The sequence below is a fragment of the Carassius carassius genome, chromosome 29 (assembly GCF_963082965.1).
Source record: "Carassius carassius chromosome 29, fCarCar2.1, whole genome shotgun sequence".
Classification (NCBI taxonomy): domain Eukaryota; kingdom Metazoa; phylum Chordata; class Actinopteri; order Cypriniformes; family Cyprinidae; genus Carassius; species Carassius carassius.
In genome coordinates, this window is record NC_081783.1 from 6090494 (window position 1) to 6111013 (window position 20520).

General features: G+C 40.3%; 1 protein-coding gene across 1 annotated transcript; it reads right to left on the reverse strand.

Moving 5' to 3' along the window:
- Positions 1 to 380: 380 nt before the first annotated feature.
- On the reverse strand, positions 381 to 12085 carry LOC132109462 (melatonin receptor type 1A-A-like). The gene is made up of 2 exons (XM_059515544.1): positions 11623 to 12085; positions 381 to 1271 (listed from the first exon to the last, which is right to left on the reverse strand). The coding sequence occupies exons 1-2, from the start codon at positions 11807 to 11809 to the stop codon at positions 403 to 405; spliced, it is 1056 nt and encodes a 351-aa protein (XP_059371527.1). The 5' UTR covers positions 11810 to 12085; the 3' UTR covers positions 381 to 402.
- Positions 12086 to 20520: the final 8435 nt, after the last annotated feature.

The following is a 20520-nucleotide window of genomic DNA, read 5'->3' on the forward strand; positions in this document are numbered from 1 at the left end:
AACTAAAACTAAAAAACAATATGATAACCATCAAAAATCGGCTCCGATATAAATGAGCACTTACCAGGATTAAGGGCTACTGTTCTGCTCAGCTGGCACCTTGTTCTTCAGTGTGTGTGCATTGATTTATAGCATTAATTTGATGATGTCCTGAAAAAAATGTATTGACCTGCTGTATATAAAATCAAAAAAGTCATTATGAACTTGTAAACGCTGAGACCAAGCAAGATATTTGCAATGCAACTTCTTGTAAAAGCAACAGGTACAAGAAAAATACATACACCTGTATTCAGGATATAAATATCTGTATAAACAGTTGATTCTGAAAGCAGTTGAAATTTTTGAAATCAGTGAAATCAGTTTTGAAAAAAAAATTTTTTCACAGTGTCCTTTCAGGTGTTTTCATACCGAATCTACTTTGACTTGGTTGTTGTTTGTCATTAAAGGAGATGGCTTGCTTTTGATCCGATCCGCAACATCATTTGAACTCTCTTGGAATGACATCCTCGCAGTACAGAGTGAGATGATAATTTTTTTGTACTCTCTTCTGAAGTTTTGATTCAGCACTCCATAGACTATTGCATTAAGGCAACTGTTGAAATAGGCCATAAAATAACTGGATACAAAAAACCACTCTGGGATGAGAGGCGCTACCCGCCCGGGGTCTATAGCGACTGCCAGGCCGATGAAATTAAGAGGGGCCCAGCAGATGGCAAAAAGAACGAACACCACAAACATGGTGACGAAGTTCCTTATGTCGTGCGGCGTGAGTTTGGGCCGGAACTCAGGTTTGACGCGTCTCCTCACCTGGATCACCAAGATCCAGATCCGCAGGTAGCAGTACGTCACAATCATGATTGGAAGGATGAAGTGGAAGAAGACAACGGCAATGGTGTACGCCGAGCTTGCAGACTGCGCAAACGTACATGAGTAGACCCTGGGGTCATATTGCAGGGAGCCAACGAAAAAGTTTGGCACTATAGCGACCACGGTCAGTATCCAGATGAGAAGGATGTAGCAAAGCGAATTCTTGTCGCTGTATAGCTTGTCATACTTGAGGCTGTGACAGATATAGCAGTAGCGATTGATTGCAATGCCGGTGATGTTAAATATAGATCCAATTACGCTCAGTCCCATCAGGAATCCACTGATCTGGCAGTGGACGAATCCCAAATTCCATCCATTATGGACAATGGAGACCAACACGAGAGGATAAGGATAGACAGCTACTACCAGGTCAGCTACTGCCAGGCTCACCACAAATATGTTCCCTGCAAAACAAAGACAGTGGAAGAACAATAAATGCAAATAAAGCAATTATAGCCACATAGCGACACCGTAAAAATGGGAAAACCTACAAGCAAAACAGCTTATTACAATTTCCAGAATGCATTTTATTAGGTTATTGAATAACATTAGGCCAAATACAATACTGTAGCGATTTTTTTTAATAGAGGGGAAAAGAAGTTTCATATGATTTACCCTCTCACATTTTGCAGATGGCTTGTCAGGTTCCTTGAAGCCATCAGATTAGATTTGCATGAAGTTTTGTGTATGACGTTTTCCCAAGGCGCGTTATTTCTCCTGTCCTTTTCGGGATGGATGCCAGTATGCTCCTGCAGCATGACCTTTATTGCATCTAATTAAATCATATCTTTCCTAAGTCTGTCAGCTGCTTTCATTATTAAAAGGATTTGGGTTGCATCTGTTATTGTCACATGACACTTTGCTCTCCAATGAAGACCTTTTAGAACTTTTGGGCCCCATGTTAGAAGAGACACTATGAAACCAGGCTGTAGCAAGTCGCTGTTTTTAAATATACCATGTTTCTGTTTTTTTTTTTTTCCTTTATGTTATGTATTATGTATTTGTGCTTCATACATATTTGAAAAAGATTTATACCACTTGAAATGAATATGATTGCACTCATTATGTACTCATTTCCTTTTGGCTCACTTAAAAAGAAAAGGTAAAATATTCAGAATGCGAACCAGCCTCACTTTCTCAACATGCAGATCAGGTATGGATCATTGCACTCGTGTACTGGCATTTTTATCTCATATACAGAACATACTGTGCAAATCTTGTAATCCTGAAGGATTGCCAAATAAATACATTAATGATTTTGCAAATTTAGCTCAATGTTAAGAGGAATCATCGGAGCAGACAGTGGCGTAGCAAGTCAGTCCCGGGCCCAAATGCAAAAAAAAAATTACGGGCCCCCTTATAGCGCCCCTTCGAGTGGGATGCCAGGTGTGCAAAAAAACACTTTTTAAACACTTTTAAACTACTGATCTTGCCACGGTGGCCAAAAATGTAAAAACACAAAACTACTCACTCATTTTAGTTGCAATCTCCGGGTATTTCTTTCGGCAAATTCATCCACGATGAACGTGGTGTTTAATTCACGGCTTCGTGCATTTTCAATGGAAAGAATTGCCAGTCCCGATAGTCTGTTTTGCGACATGGTGCTCCGCAAATAATTTTTTTTGACATTTCCCACCGAATATCCAACTTTTGGCTCGTCTGCGACTGCTTCTTTGCTCCCCGACTCTCTGCACCTCGTCAAGCTGTCAGCTGCATTGTTGTTCTCATCCAAAGACGTGCAACTGCTATTTGACAAAACTTCCCTCTCACCTTCGACGTCGTTGTTGTCCGTCGCACTAACTTTAGGTCGGCAAGAAAAACGGTCTATTTTGGGTTGTTTTTTGTCGTGACTAACTTCACCACCTTTTCTTTTCTCTTTAAGGCCCCACTTTTATGTTTATATTTGTCCATCGTTAATGTTCACGTAGATAGCCGCCATAGTAACCTCTCACATTGTGTTTTGGCGCGACGACGATGCGTCATGTAAATAAATGATGGCGTAGTAGTCTACGGCAGCCGCGGAGTGCAAAAAAAATAATAATAAACGCAAACAAGAAATGACGGAGAAATTAGACATTACGGAGAAATAAGAAATTACTACACATGATATGCATAAAAATATATATTTATTGCGGCCATTAATTAAAATTAAATTGAAAAAAAAAAACAATAGTATTAAAAGCTGGGGCGGGCCCCCTATTGGCCCGGACCCATTTGCACGTGCATACCCTGCATCCCCAGACGCTACACCACTGGGAGCAGAAGATCATTCCAGAGCAGTGACTCTGTAAATTATTCCTGTAACATCTCAGCGGCTCCTCTATTTTCAACTGTTGTGTTCCTAAAGTTCCATTTGAACTTAGGACGACTAGCAGAGAGAGAGGGAAATATGAACAGAGATCTGGAAAGCCCAGCAGGAGCCCTGTAGCATGGAACACAAATCTCACTGCAGAAGTCATCTGCAGCTATAGACTTCATGCGAAACATCATTATTTTAAGCGCACAGCTGCAACAAGCTAAAGTTTATATTCCCAAGAGTTCTTTATGCTGTTTATATGATTACAACTAGATGGAGGTTTCTAAGTTTGCAAATGAAGTAACTCTGATTACCATGTTTGCAAATTGTTTAACAAAACTGTCAATGTGATGTCATTAAATATTCATAATAGCTTAATGTCTAGTTCTAGCACACATATATTTTTGTTAGTTTGGATCATTGAAATCATTTATCACAATGAAATCATGCTCCTGTCTCTCAAAGGATAAAATGTCAAAAAAAAGGAAAATATATCAATTCTACAGTAGCATAAGAGGCAAAGACTCTGAGGCTGTGGAGTAAAAGCCCTTACAAGCACGTCACTTCTCCCTAGAGAGTTTGTTTGTGCCACTAATGGCATATATGCTGCAGGGCAAACCTTTGGTTATGATTTTTCCACACCACCACACATACAGTGAGAGAAATTCACGGCCAGATTCACAAGATCCTTTGAGAGCCAGAGAAGCGCACAGAAAAGATTTCTCACTCTGTTAAGTCTTCTACATCTAATTGTTTATCTGGCTGCTCTTTTCTTTCTTTCTGTTATGCGCTATATGATTATATCTTGCGAGATTCATTGTTTACATACACTGTTATGCATTTGGCAGAAGCTTTCATCCAAAGCATTTGGCATTTTTAACAGTTCTAGCATTCGCTGGCAATCATACCCACGATTTTTTTTACGTTTGACCTTGGTTAGCGATTAATCTCACCTGGTTCTAATTTAGATTCCTTTTTCATTTGTATATGTAGCTCTTTGATCTAACTTTCCTTTGTACATTCTTTTCATATTTTATAGCCTAAGTTTGATGTTGATAGTAAACTGTAACACTGTTGTTTTTGTACTGGATTCCTGTGTTCCTAAGTTTTTGCTTTAATAAATTCAATATGTGATTTAGGTCCACACATGAACTTCTTTTCATTCACACCACTGCCCCATGAAAGCAAAGACATTTATAATGTTACAAATGCTTCCTAACTCATATTTTTTTAATTCTATTCATGCTAAAACATAATGATGTTAATAACAATGTGTCTTGAGCAGCAAATCAACATATTAGAGTGATTTCTGAAGTACAGTATCATGTGACACTGAAGATTGGAACAATGAAAATTCAACTTTGCAATCACTGGAAAAATTAACACTTTAAAAGGTATTCAAATTGAAAACATTTATATTAAATTGTAATAGTATTTAACTATTAACTTGTTACTATTTTTACTGTGTTTTTAAACAAGCTATTGTACTCTTGTAGTGCATCTGCAAAGCAAGTATTACTTTATCTAAGTCTTTCCCCTGATTTTGTTGAAGTTATATACTATACTGTATGTCCATTGCCAACCATTATCCTGACTCTAATGAGTGATGTCCATCTGACTGGTCTCTGTGAGCGACTGCCTTTAGCTCTGCAGCACAAATTCGGCAGTATGGCAAAATAAATTATATTTGAGTCATAAGCTTTCAGTGTGAGTTGTATGTGATGAGATACAAAAGACTGGAACCGCAAAATAATGTCAAGACAATAGGTCATTCAAAATTAAAAAAAATTAATGTTGCAAAGCATGACCACTGTAGTCTGATTCACTGATGAGTGGCTCTTTAGACAGTTTGTTCAATAAAACACTCAAAAAGGACAGTATTTTCTTCAGTATGAAATTATACCTGTCTAAGGTGTAAATGAAATTTAATCTATTTTCACCACAGAAGGTAAACATTTAACTCTTATTTAAGTGCTGGACAAGCCTACAGGATGTAAAGGCGGATGTATTTATAGTAGTTAGAAATGCTAATGAAGACTAAATGTTTACACACAACTTGTTCAGGAGGAAACGTGGTAGAGCATGTTCACTATCAACACAACGGCTAGATGTCATTAAGATGAAATGAACCGAAGTCCTTTTAGATGCTGACGGTTGATGCTGTAACTGCACCATCTGAATCTAAAAGGCATCTTTCTCCAATGAGAGCCATTCAAAAGCAGCCACACATTTAATATTTTATTATATTGTACTAGGTCTTTTGCCAGAGCCTGGTTTGTTTTTGTCGGGCTCTTAAAAACGTGAAATGAATTGATATTGTTCCTGTCTACTGCCTTTGACATCACAGCTAAGGATAACCACGAGTTCATGTGGTGACGTCAGTCAGTCAGCGTTGTAATGGCGTCATTTTCCTGCACTAGAGTCATTAGTCACATGACATTTGCAGTTCAGGTGATTCAAATGCTAAATAAAATCTTTAACACTTTAGTGATGTCATAAGGTACTGAGCGCAATATTAGAGACTGCCAAGGTTTGTTTATTAGGTTAAGAACTGCACGTTAAATATGATGTTTAAAGAAATTAAATTGTAATTAATCTGTGCACTTGTGTGCTGAAGAGGCCGAATGCAAAGACTACAGTATATAGTAGAAAGGTTTGCTGTCCTTTCATATTGAAGTCTTTGGAAATTGAACAGTGCTGAGATATTGTACTCTTTAAAGAAAACACAGGGGGAAGAGGAGTGCAGATGGTTTGGAGACCAAAAATCTTAACATACAAACAAATATATTTAAGTAGTGCAACAAATTGGAAAATCAAGAGAATACTAGTATTATTAAGAAATTCATACTGTACTGTATATCATAAATCAATAAGGGACTATTCAAATATAAAGTTATTATTATATTTTTCATACTGTACCCTTGATGTTTTAACAGTCAAATACAGATAAAGACAAACACATTGCCATGCTGTTGCTCTTTATCTTTGTTCATCTTACAGAAAGAAAAATGCACCATTCATTAAAAAGGGCAAGGAATGTTGGTTATTTCTTGGCTTTAACCTCTTGTCTTAAATCAAAAGATCTTTGCTTGGTATCTGTTATATTTATTCAATATCCCTTTAATGAGGCCTCTCCACATCTAAGCAACCAGATATTAAAGCAAATACCGTATCACACTGATAGTCAACATTTTGAATACTGGCTTCTAATTAGTTAATGCTGGGTATCACATATTTTAATTGCAGCCTTTGCAAAATAAACTTTGATATCATTTTGTCACCCCTACTGAGTGTTAATACAGCACTAAAGAGAGGCTCCAAACTACCCTTGAGTTCACAGAAATATTATGCTTAAATCAATATTTTATTGCTTTGGGATCCTGGAGGGCTGTTTCAGATGATACTGGAGTCTTGTCAAGCATAACTCATCACTCATGTCCTTCTGCTTAATTCAACTAAAGAGTGGCAAAAGACTTGCAGGAGAAAGTATCTAGCAGGTGCTATTTAGCTCACATTTGCAGACAGATTATATTCAAGGATAAGCACAGTACAATGTGTCCTATTCTAAACCATTGAAAATAACCGAATGTACTTCTAAGAAAAACAACTGACAAGAAAAACAAACTGAAATTTATTTAGTTATACCACAACTAAAATTACAGAGCAACAGCAAGAACATTTATTACTGAATATCATTCCTTATTTCATCTCTATAGATAATAAGACAACTATGGAGCTCAATTAAAGGGAGATATGACATTTGATATCAAGTCATCTGCCAAAGTCAAATCCAAATAACGGGTCAAAATCTGTCTTTGCACAAAAACTACTGAAAAAAACTATTTAAAGCCAATAGCAGCACACACAGCATTAATATGCTTGAGTAGGGATATTGCTTGTCTGCATTAAAGAATATTTCTATGTAAATAATTTTCATTTAGGTAAACATTTCACAATGTCATTTTGCTTGACTCTCAAGTAGAACAAAATGCAACCATATGTAATATATAAAAACTAATCAGGATGGCCTGACATAACCTAAAAAAAGCATCTGATAACAGACCCCTTGGTCCTTTGGTTATGGAATTTGTGAACCGGATGAATAAATCACTCAGGAATATGGGAGGCAAACATACTACTGCACAATGATTAATGACCTAACATACAGTGTGCTTCAAACAACAGATGGAGAGACTGGTCAGTAATACTTTTTTATGCTAAATGGACCAAACGCTGGCCTCAAAACATAACTGTACTTTTAAAAAATAAAACACACACACACACACACACACAAAGCATATTTACAAGATTATACACTTGTCTTTTATCCAAAGTAACTTTCATTGCATTATTCTGTTAATTAATGTGTCCCCTTTGGAATTGAACCAACTGTCTTAGTGTTACCTACTGTAGCAACATGCTCTTTTGCTGAGCTACAGGGGAAAAAAACAAGAGGCCCAATAAACAAACATGGCATTAGTGCTTAAGATGCACAAGTATTTTGAGTAGTACAATTAAATTTTTTCTCTTGAAATTTATGCATTTGGCATAAAGGTATTATATATTATGATGCATTCCCTGGGTATCGAACCTGTAACCCTGGCATTCCTAGCTCCATGTTAACTACTTAGTAATCAGAGAAGACAGTTTTTTAAAACTTCTCTGAAAAACAGTCATATAAAAAGCAGGAAAAAATTATTATGTCCGCACTTTATATGCATAAAGAGCTGGGTAGTAAGTAATTAAATGTAATGTGGATTATGTAATCAGATTAATTAGATTAAATAACATTATAAAATACTCATAATCAGACAACAGTTACTTTTTTATTGATGAAATGATTACATATTATTCACACAATATCAATAAAGTATTCATAATTCCACCTTTTCATATTTGAAATATATTTCTATATCAGTATGGTACAAGTTTATGCTATTCAAATCAATCTGGTAAATCAGTTATTTAATAGTTAGAATTTGTAATCTACCCAGCTCTGCATACATACTGTATGGCCACAGACCACTCACACTGTGACATTTGACTGACAAAGTAGTGGACCAGGCATTTCTGGCTGTGTTCAACAGTGGACAAGCCAAGAGTGGATCTTCAAAAGTGTGTCATTCTGTAACTGAGCACAGCATCAGTACAGTGTGTCAGCAATTGGCCATTCATTAAGGCATCGAAACCAGCCCAAGGGCAGGCCAAGGGCCAAGTCGGGCAGGAGTGAGCACATGAACTCCTCAAGAATAAATAAAGCTTCATGGCAAAAGGCAAAACATTAGGGAGTTTCCCACGGGGCAATGACATGACATGACAACAAAACTGCAAGGTAAAACAAGGGTATATGACCCTGCAAAACAGTTCATCTTTAGGAATCAGACAGCTAGTATATTCATTTCAATATTTTATATGGATATGTAATTGTCTTGACATTTAAAGCTACAGTCAATTTTAGTCTGAAATTACATGAATTTAGAAGATCTGTAATGGGAAAATTTGTCATGAGAATCTGTCTGTCTCTCACTCTCTCTGACGTTCTTGTCTTGTTCTTTTTGGAGCTGGGGTCAGCAACCAATTTTGTTGCAAAGAGCAATCAGAGCATTCAGAAGTGTGACAGTAAATTTTCAACAACTGCATCATTTTTCAGTTAAACCTGAACAATAGCTTTATCAATAGCTAAATAATAGCTAAATCATCAGTAGCATAATTTTTATATCCTAAGGAATACACTTTGAACAAGACTTACAGATGCTGTTATTTAAAATTACTGCTAATGAAGGATTCTGTCCTCGTTCTACCCATGTTCAGTACCCGAGCATGCTGAAAGGGCCCTTCTTCCACTCCTCTTTGAATAATTGGTAGAGAAGAGTTCCTCTTGAATGAACAGTGAACTTCATCTAATAAGACCGCCTTGGGCTCATAAGCGGCGTCAGAGCAACTAAAGAACAGTAGTTAGAGATGAGAGTTGCACATAGAAGACGGGCTCAGTTACAATGTCCGAAACGTTGAGAAATGTAAAAAGGGAGTCTACGTTCTAGAGATCCTGTAGCTCAGCTGGTAGTGGGTAATGCTCACAACACAAAGGTCATTGGTTCGATTCACAGGAAACGTACAAATTGATTACCTTTACCTTTAAATATACAGCTGGTCCCAAGTTAAAATATGCATATAGTCCAGCAGCATATCAATGCTAGCTCTCCTGTGGAGTTTCATTTGTAATTTTATGATGTACTGTAGGTACACTGGCTGTGTTGAAATGAGGTTTACCTAACAGCAGGGAATGGTTGGTCTGAATAATCTAAACAGACAGTGGTGCCACAGCAGATAGAGTCTTTGAGGTTGAGTACCTTAAATAAAACAGATAGACCGCAATGGGGAGGAGAGGAACCACTTTGTTTCACTAGAAGAACAATGGAGAGTCAATGTGTGTGTGCTCGTTTGACTGTGCATGTATGCATGTTTTTTTGAGTAACTGTAACTTTGGATATGTGGTGGAATGATTGCTAATTGAATATTCACACTGGGTCAGTGGTCTTTACAACGGGCAATGGGAGGTCCTCTCACTAGTGAGAAATATAATGAAGCACACATCACAGGAGGCTAATGGGACAATTACTGGGTTAATTTGATGCGCTTATCCAATAACATGGTGCACTATACTGAGCAGAGGAGGAAATGTTACAAAACAAATATAAATAAGTAATTTATTTGAAACAACTGACAAATATGCTGAAATATGTCAAAATGGACTGAAAAGTTTGGTGTTGTTGTTTCAAAATATTGTGAATAATTCTATGTTATCTGAATGGTTCGGATTTTTAAAAAAAATTAGCTTCTTTTCCAGTAAGTGGTTAAATATACAAACTGAATTCATGCTGCGAAACAGGCTTAATGGAAATGCAGATTTCCTATCTGACAGTAGGTGGCACTTATGAAAAATCACCGATACATCATTTACCATGATTACTCTGGTACACAACTTTCTGTTTCTGACATCCACTTGTCACTGAGAAGAAAGGGAGTCAGTATTTACATGTTTTCAAACATTCATTCAGATTTGCTATGTTGTCCATTAAAAACGCCAAATATGTAATTATTTAATTTTTACTTTCAAACATTTTTTTACACTTATGTTTTTGGATATTATAATCTGGACTAAAACATGCCAGCACAGAAAACATCTAGATATTGGTTGAAAATGTTCTAATTCTGTATTATTGTTCTTTATAATTGTATTCTTTAGTATCTGTTTAAAACATTTGTTTATACCTTATACATATTATTGTGTAATGTTTTTTTTTTTGTTTTTTGTTTTGTTGTTGTTGTCAATGGTTCTTCTTGATATTGTAAAATAAAAAGTTATTAAACTTTAACTTCATAAACTGTGATAAAAGCTTCAGCTATTATTGGAATTGTTTGTAATTAATGTAAACATTAGCACTGTCCAAAACCTGTTTTTCCATAGTGCTTTTGTAATTTTCAAACTGGTGCCACAAACTTCACAGTTGAGGAAGAACATAAGGTCTCTGTCGCTATTGGCAGAGAAAAGTGGCATATGGGTCGGTGTGACACCGGTGATAAGCACTCCATCCACTCACAGGAAAATGACTGGCCTGTTCAGGTTTGTTTGATATTGGGCCAGTTACCTGAAACCTCTAAAAATAGTTCCTTACTGTCCACTATGATTTAGTGCAATTCCCTGTCAGGAATGGCAGAAAATATGAAATCATACTAATTAAGATTTAAGTTTATGCAGAATGCTGCATTATAACCTAATTAATTTAACTCTTAAAACTCACTGTATACTACAGTACAGTGTAAACTGACTGTTAAACAGTATGCATGTTCTGTCAATATTTAATATCCTGTAAATTAAGCACTTTATTCATTGGAATCCCAGGGCTGTATTACAGAGAAATTCTAACTTAGAATTCTATCTTAGCAGTATTGTAATTTTACTTGGAAAATATAACTTTATATTAAGTCAAAAATGAAGGTAAGAAGTTTGATGAACAGTAAGAAAACACCTTTGGTCCCCAAATCTGCCCAGTATGTCGTAATAAACTACAAAGCTGCAAGTCTGAATAGTCATTAACCTGGTAAAAAAAAAAAAAACCTTTTTGTAACTAGTGAGATAACAATGTTACTACAAATTAAATAGACACTAGTTTCCAGAAACAATGGGATAATCACTAATGTTACTAATAAGGAATAAGTAGGAGATTTTTTGAGGAATATGTAGCCTATTGGTGACTAATAAATAAAATCGTAGTCACTACTTGTAGTACTAGTATCGAATAAACAGTTACAGCAAAAATAAAAAAAAGATACTAATCATATATTATTTGCTAGCAATTAAAACATCTGGACATGATATTAAAAAGAATAAAAAATCCATAGTTTAAACGAATAAATGTTTAAACGGCTTGCCATGTTTGGTTTAAAAGCGATATTACCTGCGTTACGAAGTTTCTTGTTTCTGTACACAGAGAAGATCACCAAGAGGTTCCCCAATATATCAACCACGATAGTGAAGATCAGAAAGCTGCCCAAAGTTGTGGCGACCCAGGGTGGGCGATTCAGAGTGATCTCGTGAGGGCTCAGTGAAGAACTGTTCATCAAGCGACTGCCATTTATTTTCATTTTATCTTCACTTCAACGATCCTCGCCATAAATCATAGGATTTGATTCCATTGGGAAAAAAACACGTGTGGCTGTTAATTCGTTTGCGTAAACGTGCGTAAAATAAAGGTCTGTTATCATATCATGGTCCTCGATGGAGCGCACGCCTTCATGGTCTGAGCGCGGACATGTGTTCGCACTTTTATAGCTTTCTGTCTACATCAGATTATTGGTATGTGACATCCAACAGCAAGTTAAGTTCTTCTCAAATGCCCATGGATGGGTGATGCTGTCTGTAGATCGCTGTTACGCTGCCCCGCTGTGGAAGACAAAGAAATCGGCTCGGATTTTGGGTCGAATAAAGCTGAGTGTCTTCTTTTTCATTCCCTGGAGATTATTTATGCATGTGTTCATTCATTATTTTTGGATATCCATGCTGTATTTACATCGAATTCGACACATTCACACAGTTTAATCAAGGGTCGTGGGGGAAAAAAAATCTGTTTCGGTGTGTGGAATGTTGGTTAAAGATCTGTGATGAAACTTTGAGGTTCAAACACTGCTAACTATTCGTTATGCCTTTATGCAAAAAAAAAAAAGAAAAAACCCTTCACCCGAGGTTGCCTATTGTATTTGGCTGTTTCTGTATTAAGTGAACTGTAAATCACTTTGTACAAAAGGTCAAGATCACAAGTTTAAGTATTAGCTAATGTCACAGCTAGTAGGTTATATGTTGTCAAGTTCAAATCAGACAGCCTTGATGTAAGTTCAAAACTAAGACTAGGTATTTAACTTTTTACTCCAGTGCATCCTTCTCAGTATAGGTTTATTTTTTAAAGTCTGTTTCTGTTGGCGCTTGTCATTTCCACCGTTATTGGGCAAAAGATACAGTTCATTAAACAGGTTGACCATTTTTTTAGCGGTAGGGGGTATGGGGTGGGGGGCTAATAGGGGTTTTGACTTAAACCCTTAGAGCTGCTGAGTTATAGCCTATATACTGTGACAGCTTCCCCCTGACACAATATTGAGATTTATTATTATATGTTTTTTATTTTTTTTTGCATCAATGCCCAGCCCTAATATGCATTCAGTTAGCCATGTATCACCCATGTGCGCTTATTATAAAAAATGTATTAGAAGTGGCCATGTTTATTTAAAATATGTCAGCAATTCATCAGTGTATTTCATCCTAAGGAAAAAGCATGCGTTCGTATTGTGATATCTAAATGTAGGAGTTTCCAACTGCTGGACAGAGCTGCAAAAAGCATCTGAGCAGCAATAATAAACTGCCCCTTAAAAACAACCTTTAGACCATGCAGCTGTCCATTCGCACATACAGCCAAATGTATTCGTCATAGAGTAATGTGGTCCAAATACTCTTTGGACTGTGGCTCAGCACCATGCATTAGCTTTGCATCAGAGGATGCCTGTCGGTGCCAGCCTCTTTAAATAAACCACACTGAATAGTTGCAAGTTTATCTCTCTCATACACACTTGATTTCAGACATGTCAAAGCTATACATTCCAGTGTCTTACAAGTTAAACGGGTTATATCATATATTTGAAATGTTTCATCCCTGAGGTCCATTTCTAAGGTCAAGGTGTCTTGCACCAAAACCTGTGATAATTTAGACTCTTTACTGCCTCTATGCTTTATGTCACTATATCTTTAAAACTTAACCAAATATCTTTTACATGTGGGTTGTGGGCTTAATATAAATATCTCATTCTTCTGTAACAGTCTCTTTGCAAAACATTCATTACATTGTGACAAAACAGTCTGCACTGTTTTAACTGATAATATCAAGGACGTTGTTAAAAATTAGCTTTTCTTTCCTAATTTTGGGATCCTTATGAAGGTGTGGCAGAGTAACAAATATTTTGGACTGAAATAAAACGTCTCTAGGTTACGTATGTAACCCTAGTTCCTTGAGGGAACGAGACGCTGCGTCAAATGCGCTTTGGGGAACGCACCCAGCGTGAGCGACTCTGAATATGATATCTAATCTGTCTTATAAAAGAGCGTGACGTCACAGGCGGGGTGACGTAAGCGACCAGGAAGCTATAAAGGCACGAGCCGCGCAGCTGGCTTCAGCTTCGAGTACCAGCAAGCGCCGGCAGGGGTGCCGGGGGTATGGCTCCGAGACGCAGCGTCTCGTTCCCTCGAGGAACTAGGGTTACATACGTAACCTAGAGACGTTCCTCTTCAGGAACTCGAGCTGCGTCAAATGCGCTTTGGGGAACGAGTACCAACGCCGCCAGACTACCAAACCCCTGCCTAGTGTGTATCCAAAGAGCACAGCTTAGGACGAGGGGACTGAAGTGCCTGGAGTGACTGGCATGTCTAAGCTATAGAATCTTGCAAAAGTAGAAGGCGTGGACCACCCCGCAGCATTGCAGATGTCCAGCATGGACGCATCTGTTAGAAAGGCCTTGGAGGTCGCCATACCCCATGTAGAGTGAGCCTTGGCTCCCGACAGCGGGGGACGACCAGAGGACTCAAAGTGGCGTTGATAGTCTCAACTATCCAACGACTAATAGTCTGCTTAGAAGCAGGAAAACCCCTCTTGGGGGGACCGCAGCATGCAAGCAATTGGTCCATTTTTCTCCACAGGGCAGCTCTGTGGGCGCATGCATCCAGCGCTCGAGCTGGACACACACAATTTAGCTTCTCTTGGTCGGATATCCCGAAAGGGAGGACGACAGAAGGCCTTCAGCACTACAGGTTGTGGTGTGATAGAGGGCACCTTAGGAACATATCCCGCTCAAGGGTATATGAACACTTTGGTCATGCCAGGTGCAAAATCAAGATAGGTAGGGGCCACTGAGAGGGCCTGTAAATCTCCTACTCTCCTCGGAGAGGTCATGGCCAACAGAAAGGCGGTTTTAAGAGTCAGATGTCTGTCTGAGATATCTTGAATCGGTTTAGATGGAGATTTGCAAAGAGCCTCTAACACCACACCCAAGTCCCAGGGGGGGAACACGGGACCGTACTGGAGGTCTCAGCCTCAGCGCACCGCGGAGGAAACATGTAACTAAGGAGTGTCTTCCCAAAGACTGGCCATCGAGAAGGGCGTGGTAGGCTGCAATGGCCGCCATGTAAACCTTCAGCGTGGAGTGGGTCAACCCTGCAGAGAGCCTTGCCTGTAGAAACTCCAGAACTGTACCAACTGGGCAGTTTGCTGGGTCTAACTGGCGGTCTCTGCATCATGAGGTGAAGAGTTTCCACCTCAGGGCGTACAGTTTCCTCGTTGAGGGAGCTCTGGATTGGAGGAGGGTCTCAACAACCTCAGTTAAGAGACCAGCTGCTAACAGTTGTGCCCCCTCAGGGGCCACACCCATAGCTTCCACAACTCTGGGCGAGGGTGAATTATCGTACACTGCGCCTGTGAGAGTAGGTCTGTCCTAATCGGTATCTCCCATGGAGAGCCGTCGAGGAGCGAGACCAGATCTGCGAACCATACTCGGCCCGGCCAGAGCGGGGCTACTAATAACAGACAGACCCTGTCTCGGCGTACTCTCACCAGAACTCCCAGGAGCAGAGCAATAGGGGGAAAGGCGTACAGACGAAGCCTCAGCCAGGTCTGTACCATAGCGTCCAGTCCCAGAGGAGCTGGATGAACTAGAGAGAACCAAAGGGGACATTGTGATGTCTCTTGAGTCACAAATAGGTCTACTTGAGCCCCTGCCAAATACTCTCCATATCTGCTTCACCACCTCTGGGTGAAGTCTCCATTCCCTGGGCCTCGGCCCCTGCCTCGACAGTATGTCTGCTCCCATATTTAGTTTCCCAGGAATATATACTGCTCTTAATGAGTGGAGTTTGCTCTGGGACCACACCAGGGTCTGGTGCGCCAGGTTGTACAAAGGGCGCGAACGCAGACCTCCCTGGTGGTTGATGTAAGAGACCACCAATGTGTTGTCGGTGCGCACCAACACATGGTGACCCCTTAGATCTGGGAGGAAGTGCTTCAGTGCACGATAAACTGCTAGCATTTCTAGACAATTGATATGCCATGTTACATGGCGACCGCTCCACAGACCACGGGCAGGGTGGCCACTCATGACTGCACCCCAGCCGGTGAGAGATGCGTCCGTCGCTAGTATTACATGGCGACAAGGAGCTCCCAGCACCGAGCCCTGATTCAAGAACCAAGGTTTCTTCCACATGTCTAAGGCACGGAGGCAGCGCCGCGTGACCTTGATAGTGTGAAGTAGATTGCCCCTCGGGGAAAATCCCTTGGCCTTGAGCCACCAATATAGGGGTCTCATGTACAGCAGGCCAAGGGGTATCACGTTGGATGCAGCTGCCATCAGACCAAACAATCTCTGAAATTGTTTGACAGTAAGTGACTGGCCTTCTCTGACTCTCTCGACTGAGATGAGGATCGACTCGATACGAGCACGGGACAATCGTGCCTGCATCGCGGTCGAATACCATACTACGCCTAGATAGGTGGTTCTCTGAACGGGAGAAAGTACACTCTTCTTTGCGTTCAGTCTCAAACCCAGCTCCCCCATATGTGCGAGAACGACTTCTCGATGCCGAGCCGCAACCCGCTCTGACCGATGTGCAGGGGAACCAGAGCCACGTCTACACATTTTGTGAACGTGCGGGGTGAGAGTGCAAGGCCGAAGGGAAGTAATCGATATTGGTAGGCTTCGCCCCCAAAAGCGAACCTCAGAAACTTCCCTTGTTGTGGAAGGATAGAAATGTGGAAGTATGCATCTTTGAGATATATTGTGACAGACCAGTCCTTGGACCTGATCTGGCCTACAACATGCTTGATCGTGAGCATTTTGAACTTCAATCTCATAACTGAAGGATTTAAGACCCTCAAGTCTATAATCAGACGCAACCCCCCATCCTTCTTTGGAACTGTGAAATACCGGCTGTAGAACCTGGACTCCCTGTCTTGAGGAGGGACCACCTCGATGGCCTCTTTCTCTAATAGGGTTTTCACTTCCTGTTCCATAACCAGACCCTGCCCGGGGCCGACTATCGTCAGAATAACCCCGTTGAATATCGGCGGTGCAGTGCCGAACTGAATCAGTAGCTTTTTCTACTGTGTGCAGGACCCATTGAGATACATTTGGCAGTAGTTTTCACGCTGCTAAATAATATACTAAGGGAATCAGTCTCTCGAGACTGACCTCTGGTGTAAGAGGCCCCCACAGGGGCTGCGAGCGTCTCAGCCCCGCTACGCGCACTGGCGGAAAATACTGAGAAGGATGCTCACTGGGGACTGCTGCGCCCTGGAACACTGGCAGGGTTGGCAGACCGGCCCCCAGAGGGCGCTGAGGCGAGACGGGCACCGTGTAATGCGGTGTATGCCGCTCCACCCCAGAAGGGGCCGCCCTCTGCAGTCATGACCGAAACGTGTCAGGACTTCTTAACCGAGGGCCTCACAGCCTGAAGTACGGCCTCAGATCCGCCTTAGGCTGGGAAAACCCTGGTTCAGAGCGTTGCTTCAGCCTCTGGTCCCGACGCAGGGGGAGCGCGGGTGGCAACGCTCTGACTATAGACTGAGAGGGCTGCTCCCGCCCAGCAGCCCCTCCAGTATATATTATTTCTCACAGTGAGATAAGTGTCATTATATTCCTCAGAATTTAATGCAAACAAACTATCAGACTAGTAAACACGGTCTGCCTGTTGGTATAATTCATATCTAACTTCTCATAATCAGATAGATAGTGAATTTAATTCCTCAGAATTAATGCAGTTAACCAATCAGACAAGTAAAGACGGTCTGGTTTTGGTAAGATTTACATCAAAACTGAAAATGATGTAGTACACGCATTGCCTCGGCAACACGCGAGCCGCTTAGTCACACAAACAATTTTAATCTCCTTGGAGATAAGTAGCTGCAGCTGCAAGTTCACAGAAGGGGAAGGAACCGCTTCGCGTGCTTCCGAACCTCGAGAATGAACTCTAAATCTAGGGAATACGGGTGGAGATAGGCAGAGCCGTCGTCGCCCCGTCCTTAGATATGCGAGAAGCACAGTCAGCCCCCTTATTTTATTTTTTCTCTCGAGAGCTGACTGCGTGAGCTGCGCTCCTCATTAATGCTGCTCGTTATACAGTTTAGGCATAAAATGTTTGTGAAACTGATGCTTGTGTAACTGTTTGTCTGTGTAACTGATGTTTATGCAGCTTATGTTTGTGCAACTGCGAGCTCATCGACGCCCTCCGTTTCAATTTCCTCTGAGAAAAAAAAAGGCGTCACGGCCGTCACTCGGGGGGGAAGGACCGCAGCACTCAGGCTTCCGCACCCGGAGATCGGGCAGATCTGGCGGGTGAGGTAGGAGATAGGGACGCGCCCGTCTCTCCATACCCTCCAGCAGATCTTATCTGCGAACCCAGCTAGTGCAGGCACCGCTCCGCCTCGGCGAAAGTGGGACCGACACCGCGAGGAACGCTGGCAAAAACTCCCCCTCGAGAGAGTCCTCCGGGATCGAAGCGTCCACACTGGCTTGTACCAGTGCAGGCAGTCGGCTCCCTCAAGAGCCGAAACAGCGTGCCTCAATCCCAGGCAGACCGCACACAGACCGTGTATTCCCACTCGTGATGAACACACAATCTGAAACGCGATCTGGATTCGCCTTTCAGATGTCTCGTCTTAACTTTGCTCTTTGACTATTGCTTATAGTGACAAACAACAATAAATAAGACTGACAAGACAGAATGACATGCACACACAGAGCGCTTGCTGAAATACGCGAAGCTGAAGCCAGCTGCGTGGCTCGTGCCTTTATAGCTTCCTGGTCGCTTACGTCACCCTGCCTGTGACGTCACGCTCTTTTATAAGACAGATTAGATATCATATTCAGAGTCGCTCACGCTGGGCGCGTTCCCCAAAGCGCATTTGACGCAGCTCGAGTTCCTGAAGAGGAACTCTTTTATTTAAGAAAGAAAAAAAAGATAAGAGATGAGCTAGAATACTGAACATGTTGCTCCTTAGTCCACTCATACCTCTGTAACATTTTTAACTCATCTTTTGATTAACTATAAATTCATTGAAATTCCAACCTTATGTCATTATGAAACTCCATTATCAATATACTGTAGTTTGTATGTTAACAGTTGCATTTGATTGAACTTTTGACAGCATAACTTGAACGATGCACAGACAGCTCTGGGTTTTGTTTTTGATCCAGGTCTTGAAGAGCAGTTGAGAGCACTTGAGCCAAAGAAAAAATCACAGAAAAAAAAAATCTTATCTGAAATGGAACAGATTAATGAGTTGGAGTCTGGGAGACAATTTAATGAAGAAGAATCCAATACAATTTTGCATTAGCTCATTCATCAAGAATGCAGATCTTAACATTTATTGACATGTACCCTCACCCTCCTATCAGAACACATTAACACATTGGATCTTATTACACTTACCCATGGCATTGGTTACTCCAGAGGACACATTACAGAGGAGAATATACTTTTTTTTTTCATTACATTGACATTAATTTTTACAGTAAACACTAGTGGAGGGAGAGAGTATTATACTTCTTTTTTTTCAGATTTCCCTGGGCTTGGTTATATAAATCTTAAACAAGGCTGCATTTGATCTCTGCAACGTAACACATAAATATGAGCAAATAGGTTGTGCAATGGTGTGAAACTTCCAGCATCAGCTTTCATACTCAAGTTACATATATGACACGCTTACAAACAAACAAACAAACTTGGGCTTGTAAAATAATAATAAAAAAAAATCATGTCATACTATTTACTGCACCTTGTTGTGAAGCAGATGGGAGCAGATAGATAAGAACAGACAGCCCGGCTTACTGTCAAATTTACAAAGATAGGATGATCTGACGACTGTCAAATTCATCAAATCCTTCTGTTTTGGTTTCACCAGCTCCGCACAAACAAAGGAAGGACAAAGCCACGTCCTAAGTAATTAACTCAAAGTGCATTGCTTGTCTCACTGGCATTTCATTGATAAAGGTTGACATGTGGTGGATGTACGACCTCTCTGAGTTACTGTTGGTTTCCCTCAAAGATCACAAGTTGATGTACTGTATTCGTTTGGGTGGACTTAAATTACGTTCTGAACTCAGATTGGAGGAATCCTTGCTCATATTACAGAGCGTGTGAGAAAGGAGATACAAGACCATAGTCATCAATAAATCATTAAAGTGTACTTCAAGTTAATTCTGTCATTTCTTATTGTTTATAAGTAAAAAGAGACTGGAGTTTTGCGTTTTATCGTTCACTGTTTATCCAAGTAATATTAAATTTCAGTTTAAGACACTTTTGACTCATTTCCACTTTTCTGTTTGGCAACTTCATTATTCTTGAAATGTTTGTGAGTTAGAAACATGCATGTCTGCAATTGGCTCTTAGAGAAGATTGATTTATGACCATACAGTGGTCGTGGTCAACTCTACATCATATGATAACGTTGACAAACTTCCAGGGCTTTTGAAGTTTGCGCATTACATAGACACTTTATACCTTCTAGTAAAATCCACTAGAAGAGATAGCCATGTGAGTGCATATAAATAGAAAGTGCCCTTATTGGGTTGTGATTGTAAGATAATATTGATGTTTCTGTACAGAAATTACCTACCTTAGGCATTAAACCAAATTTGAAGAGCAACAGCAAATCTGTAAAGGAACAGACAGCATATTCAGCTTAATTATGTTTCTGATTCGTTGTGACACAGCCATGAGTAAGTCTCGTTGTGTTTCTAAGGCACACTGCTTCGGGTCTTCATGCAAA